At 39.0% G+C, this 7,584-nt stretch overlaps 1 protein-coding gene across 1 annotated transcript; it reads left to right on the forward strand.

Moving 5' to 3' along the window:
- The first annotated feature begins 1,262 nt into the window (after positions 1-1,262).
- On the forward strand, positions 1,263-7,165 carry dmrt2a (doublesex and mab-3 related transcription factor 2a). Its single transcript, XM_054611516.1, is given in 5 exon segments — positions 1,263-1,275; positions 2,462-2,831; positions 5,592-5,694; positions 6,076-6,479; positions 6,482-7,165. Coding segments are annotated over 4 exon segments (1,542 nt in total). The 5' UTR covers positions 1,263-1,275; positions 2,462-2,480.
- The last annotated feature ends 419 nt before the right edge of the window (positions 7,166-7,584 follow it).

Here is a 7,584-nt window from a genome sequence, read left to right on the forward strand (position 1 = left end):
GGTGATTTCTCGTGCTTTTAATATCACTATTATTTTATTGGGTTTATGTGATTAAAACAGTATTTTTGTGTTTTTAAATCATTAAAACAACAATAGGGCCTTTTATTTTGAAAGGATACAGTTGAAATCTGACGCTGTGTATTCTTGGGGTGGGCTTTCCTTGTTGTGTGTGGGACTCTGCATGCTGACACGGTGTATTTTCTATTATTTTTGTCAGGTTTGATTGTTGTGAAAACACTGCAGTCGTCCTGCAGAAGGACAGACTGAAACAACCTGCAGGACACTGATCACCTGTCCACCTGCTCTGTGAACAACACACCCGAATCCTTTATGCTGGGTATACATGTGCATTTATTTTTTACATTTTTGTTGTATAATTAATTCCAGTTTGGCTGTACAATGACTAAAAATAAATATTTAGGATTGTGGAATAGGCCTTAAGGTTACATGGAAAACTGATATGAAAAGCACAGTTTTCTTAGTTGTGGCCTAATTTAACCTACATGCCAATTTGTATACTTTAATGTCTTTAGCCTACAATATAAATCTATAGGATATGGCCTACAAGAGCCAAAAGGGAAATTCTGCTTTTTCTATTGATTATGAGGATACAAGGTGTCTCTGCCAATCAATGATCAATAATTAATATATTTTCTGTAACTTTTTTATTTTATTTTAGAAAACCACAATTAAGCTAGAAGCATATGTGATAACACTTTTTTTTTTTAAGTGTGCTCCTCATCAATAATCTAAAAAAGCCATTCAAGCTATTTTCATCCATAAAAAGACACAGATACTACTGCGCATGCGCAGAGAATAGTCACTTATATAGCTATACAAAAACAATAACTCAATACTTTAAATGGGATTTTTTTTTTTAATATAGCCATACTTTGTTAACTTAAGGCACAATAACAAAACAATAACAAATATTTAATCATTGTTTTTAATGTTTTTAATTTTAAAGTGAACTCGTTGCTAAGGAAAAGTAATCCAATTACTGTCAAAGTTCCGTTACTAGGAAGACTCCCCTCCCCTCCCTGTGCTCGAATAACTTACTCGTCATCCTATTGGTCGACGCGTGTTGGGAAGCAGCCAATCAGAGGGCAGAGATCGCAGCCTGGAGCTTCATAGGAGAGGCGCTCCGAGAGGCTCCCTCAGAGGAAACCTGGACTCTGTGACTCTCTCATCCACCCAATTAGCAGATAATTACAAACTAAAAGAAAAGAAAATTAAAAAAAAACCTGGACCAGACCACTGGATCAACCTCTGGAGGTAAAACAAAACTATTTCTACTGTTTTTATTTGTATTTACAGAGTGGCTTAATGATTACCTATAATTATCTAAGTATAGGTTATAGTAATAACCAATTAAATGCCTTTATTCTTAATGGAAGTGATGTGATAAATCTTAATAATGGTCTCTTGATTTGTTATTTAATTTACGCTTCCAATAATAGATTTTCATAAACTAGATTCTCCTTTTTTTTCTATCATTTGTGGGCTACAAAATCAATCATATTGATATAAATCCTTATCGTTTAGATATCTAGTAGACTAGTATATTATATATTAATATATTATATTGATAGGAGGGGATATTTCTGCTGTGCGTTTTCTAGATTTAAAGTAATATTGTTCCTCTTTGTTTTTGTTTTATTTAGACTATGTTTTTGCAGATTAATAAATAAAAACTAGGCCTTTATCTCTTGTGCATGGATCATTTCCCTTTTGTGCCATAAAATAAAGTTTAGCTCAGAGGTAAACAAGTCTCTAAGCCTTAAAAGTTAAATTGAAACAATCATTAGAATAATAAAGGTAATTTTTTTTTTACCTGTGTCTGTGTAGTTGTATAGTATGTGTATTTATTGTCTGTGTAGTTGTATAGTATGTGTATTTATTGTCTGTGTAGTTGTATAGTATGTGTATTTATTGTCTGTGTAGTTGTATAGTATGTGTATTTATTGTCTGTGTAGTTGTATAGTATGTGTATTTATTTAGTATTTATTGTCTGTGTAGTTGAGCTGCTGCAACACTTATAAAGGAATATAATAAAGTAATTGGGAATTTATGGAAAAATATAAATAATGAACAAAAACATTGTAGTTTCCACAGCAGAGTGGTTATGGTTATTTTATTAAACCACTATTAAAAACTAGGCCTTTATCTCTTGTGCATGGATCATTTCCCTTAAAATAAAGTTTAGCTCAGAGGTAAACAAACAAAAAAATCAACCTCTAAGCCTTAAAAGTTAAATTGAAACAATCATTAGAATAATAAAGGTTATGGAAAAATATAAATAATGAACACAAACATTGTAGTTTCCACAGCAGAGTGGTTATGCTGTTTTATTAAACCAGTATTAACTCCTATAGCCTCATAATAATCATAATCATAATAATACTAATAATAATGATAATAATACTAATACTAATAATGATATTAATTTGTCTTCTTTCAGAGATACACTGGGTGTTAACATGTCAGAAGACACCGGCTGTGAGTTTGACATCGACGTGGAGAGCCTGGAGGTGGAGGTCGACGACCCGGCGGACTGCCTGCACCCTGAGGCCGCCTCCGAGGACGAGGACGGGCCTGTGAAGAGCCAGGACCAGCCGGGAGCAGGTGTCTCAGGCCCGGGAGAACAGAGGAAGCTCAGCCGGACTCCCAAGTGCGCTCGGTGCCGCAACCACGGCGTGGTGTCCTGCCTGAAGGGCCACAAGCGCTTCTGCCGCTGGAGGGACTGCCAGTGCGCAAACTGCCTGCTGGTGGTGGAGAGGCAGCGCGTGATGGCGGCGCAGGTCGCCCTGAGGAGGCAGCAGGCCACCGAGGTAGGACCGGGGAGAGAGGGGGTGGGTGTGGGGGTGTGAAGGAACACTACATTCAAAGTTGAATGCATCTACTGAATAATTAGAATTTGCCCCCATAGTTTCACTTTATTTAACTTTATTTACTTTATTTAACTTTATTTTACTTTATTTCACTTTATTTCACTTTATTTTACTTTATTTCTGTAGTAGTGTGTGTGTGTGTGTGTGTGTGTGTGTGTGTGTGTGAAGAAACACTACATTCAAAGTTGAATGCATCTACTGAATAATTAGAATTTGCCCCCACAGTTTCACTTTATTTCACTTTATTTTACTTTATTTCTGTAGTAGCGTGTGTGAAGAAACACTACATCCAAAGTTGTGATGCATTCAAGTGCTTTTATTCACTATAGATTTATTTTCACTTTAATGCATCAACTTTAGTGTAGTGTGTATCAGAAACACTAATCCAAAGTACACACATGCTACTCAGAAATAAAGTGAAATCTGTGAAACTGTCAGGGGCTTTACAATCTGTGCAATTCTGAATAATTAGTTTCAGTATACTGAATAATTGAATTAGCCCCCAGTTTCACTTTATTTCACTTTATTTCTGTAGTAGTGTGTATGAACACTACATTCAAAGTTGTGATGCATTCAAGTGCTTTTATTCAGCATCTACTGAATAATTTGAATTTGCCCCCACAGTTTCACTTTATTTCACTTTATTTTACTTTCTTTTACTTTATTTCTGTAGTAGTGTGTGTGTGGGATATGGATATATGTGTGTGAAAAACACTACATTCAAAGTTGTGATGCATTCAAGTGCTTTTATTCAGCATCTACTGAATAATTAGAATTTGCCCTCACAGTTTCACTTTATTTAACTTTATTTCTGTAGTAGCGTGTGTGGGGGATATATGGATATATGTGTGAAAGGACACTACATTCAAAGTTGTGATGCATTCAAGTGCTTTTATTCAGCATCTACTGAATAAATGTGCCCCCACAGTTACATTTATTTCACTTTATTTCTGTAGTAGCGTGTGTGTGTGATATATGGATATATGTGTGAAGGAACACTACATTCAAAGTTGTGATGCATTCAAGTGCTTTTATTCAGCATCTAATGAACAAATTTGCCACCACAGTTACATTTATTTCACTTTATTTCTGTAGCACCCAAATGATTATTCTAGATATTAACTCTCATCTCAAATTCGAGTTTGCATTTAAAGCAAGTGTATTCCCTCAGACCTCTGTGGCTGTGCAGGATTATTATTTAGCTGTAGGGATTTCCATAAAATGTCGATCTTGGTTTTTATAAGCCAGGAGCATTTTGTTTGTACACCACTGCTTTATTTACTTTGTGAATCCAAGGGCTCAGTCACTGCTCTCCATACTGCAACCTCGGCTATAGGGGGGAAATCCATGTAAAACATGCTAAACTGTGATTAAAACTGCAGTTAATTAGTTGGAAGTTAAACACACATCATTGTCAAACAGCATGACATAAATTATATATATTTGTAAGTGTTAGTTATGGATTACAAGTTCAGTTTCATATGTTATTTATGTTTTAATTATGGCATTTCCGACAGCACTTGTTCTGATTATTACAATGACCTTTGAACTTCTTGTGAAAATGTGACTAAATTCAAGTTTAAGATAATAATTGACCCATTGTCTTCATATTCCAGTCAAATTAGTTTTAATTGCTATTTGTATATATTTGAGCTGCAGTTCAACATCAAGCGGACATGATTTCTGACCAAAAAGGCCTGAAAAAGCGACATGTTTCTTCTGATATATCAGCAGAAATGTTGTTCTGGTTTCTTAAACTAGCGTGTTTAAATAGAACAATCCCAAATCAAAGACCCAGAGCAGATATCGTAGCGCCTTAATGTGCCTTAAAAAAACCACAACAGATTTAAGTTTAAACGTATAAAACAGGGTTTCGTTTTTCCACCCAAAGCAGATTAAAGGTTCAGTTTATTTAATGTGTACTACGATATCTCTTTATTTGACTCACTGAGCATGAATGTAAATAAGTGGCGTCCATGAGTTGTTTTTTTATGTTTTCACTGTTTAATAAAAAGTAAAAGCTTATTTACACAGCTTAGAGTTTCTCACTCTTTTGTAAACAAACACAAATCCGCCTTTTTTATGTCCTCCTATATATTTTCACTGAACTCTAATATATGTGTGTGTGTGTGTGTGTGTGTGTGTGTGTGTGTGTGTGTGTGTGTGTGTGTGTGTTTTGACTGTGGTGACATTCAAATATTTGAGAATGTCTGAGGTCAAAATAATGAACCACGTCAGCTGTGGTATTTTAAAGATGATACCAGATGGAAGTGTGTGTGTGTGTGTGTGTGTGTGTGTGTGTGTGTGTGTGTGTGTGTGTGTGTGTGTGTGTGTGTGTGTGACTTAATGTATAACTTGTATTACACAGACTTGTGAACATATTGCAGTTGGAAGTAATTCAACCAGGCTCAGTTATAAAACTCTTTTCATTTCTGTATCTTTTTAAAATGCCAAAAATCTATATATTAAACTTTTAATCTGATGTTCAATTGCTGGTGACCCCACTTGAACCTATTTAAAGACAGTTTTTATGAGAGTAAGAAAAAAAAGAAAACCGTATCACGATCCATATTTTAAGTAGATTATTATTAGAAGTTGGACTTGGTACTTGAGCTGTGACAAATCGGGTATTTTTAAAGGATCAAGAAAAACATCCAGACAGCAGGTCTTTAAGTCGTCCTTTGTTTTTTTTTTCATCAGGATAAGAAAGGAATATCTGGAAAACCGATCTCAGCAGAGAGGAGGACGATATATCAGCGGCACATTCGACCGTCCACCATGCTCGCCAAAAGCATCCTAGAAGGTAGCGAGGCAACAGATCTGACAAATAGAAACATGTTTTATTCCTTTCTGATCTTTTTTCTGTTTCTCTTGGCTCATCCTGTGTCTCCGTTTGACTTTAGTTTCTTTCGTAGCTTGTCTTGGATTTCTATCTTTTCCCACTAACAATGATAAGGACTTGTTAACATCTGCAAGCAGTGACTTGATAAACTTATTTGGCGTGCAATAAATTCACTGATAATCATATCCTGCATTGTCACAACATAGAAATAGAATTTAATTTATATTTTCTTCAAAGCAGAGTGAATTATTTTTGGTCAGCGTGAACATTTCTGCATGCTTTAATCCAGAACACACTGACCGTCATGAACCTTAAATTAAACAGAGGTTCTTTTGATGACAGGATATCGTCCGGTACAGTCTGATCCCTTCCTGGCGGCCAACCAATCTCTCCCCCCGCCGCTGAGCGACCGCATGAGGAAGAGGAGGGCCTTCGCCGACAAGGAGCTGGAAACCATCATGCTGGAGCGGGAGTACAAAGAGCGGGAGATGCTGGAGAACAGCCAGGCGGCCTCGCTCATCTTCCCCAACGGCATGGCTCACCACGCCGCCGCCGAGTACAACTACAAGACGTCCTACTCGCCGGCAGCTCAGGCCGAGCCGCAGCCCAAAGACCTGTGCAACTTCCTCGGCCCGAACTGCCTGGATCTGTCCATGCAGTACCCGGCCGGCTCCGCCAACGTGGAGCTCATCTCCAACGTCAGCGTGGCCACCACCTACCGACACTACCCGATGCAGTCGTCGCGGGCGGCTTCATGATGTGGCCCCGCGGGGCGGCCAACCTGGGCGACGCCCTGCTCTACCAGCAGTGCCTGTTCAACGCCACGGCGGTGCAGAACATGAAGCCCAGTGCGGTGTGGGAGCCAAAAGCGGTGCCCGTCGAGAGCCAGCCGCCTGAACAGGAGGCCGCCGCTGCAGCCAAGCTGGACGGATCCAGAGCAGCTGCGCTTCCGGACTCCTCGGACCCCCAACGGGCTGATCCCAAACCCCCCGGTGTTACCCAGAGGGGGCCGCGGGAGCGCTCGGCCTTCTCTCCGCCCAAAAGGAGCTTTGGACAATCCTTCCCCAACAACTCTCATTCCCAAAACTCCGGCCAAGTTCTAAACAAGCTGAGCAAGGACAGCGCGAAGCTCTCCATGAAACTCAACTCCTTTCACTCCCTCATCCAGCACTCGCTGGGGGAGAAATCCAGCGGCGGGGCCGGGCTGGAGCTCAGGGCGCCGTACTGCAAAGAGCTCTTAGAGGAGGCCGCACGGAAGTTCAGGGAGGGCTCCGCCAAGGACATTCAGGCCGTGAAAATCACCGACAGGTACGCCAAAGACTTTCTGTCAAAGCCTGTGGGGACCAAGATGGCGTCCAGTGAGTCTTTGTCCTTCTCGGTGGAGGCCATACTGAAGAGGCCCACGCCTGCCATGAGTCGAGCATTCCATTAATTTCCATTAAGTGTCTTTTTCTTGCACTATAAACGTCAGGTTTGTCTCAGTTAGAGGGCGTCTCAAGGTGTAGTTTTTGGGGTCAAACTTAATCTTAAACACAAAGGCACTGCATTAGAAGCTAGACCAGCTAGGAACAATTTGTTTTTTCACTATGTAATATTTATGTACAGTATATTATATTTTCCATGTGCATGTTTTTAATAACTTTATTGTGTAGAGTATTTAAACATTATCCCAATGTTTTCCTCATGTCAATAAACTTTAAAAAAGACTGAACTCTTTCCATAAAAAGTCTTGTATTTCATTTTATGCTCGAGTTATGACGTGTTAAACTGTGAATAGGTTTTTGTTTAGGTCAGAAGTTAGTCTGCACCCACTAATAAATCACTGCATGTTTTTACATTCATAACAGTTCA

This window comes from Anoplopoma fimbria, chromosome 13 (assembly GCF_027596085.1).
Source record: "Anoplopoma fimbria isolate UVic2021 breed Golden Eagle Sablefish chromosome 13, Afim_UVic_2022, whole genome shotgun sequence".
Lineage (NCBI taxonomy): Eukaryota > Metazoa > Chordata > Actinopteri > Perciformes > Anoplopomatidae > Anoplopoma > Anoplopoma fimbria.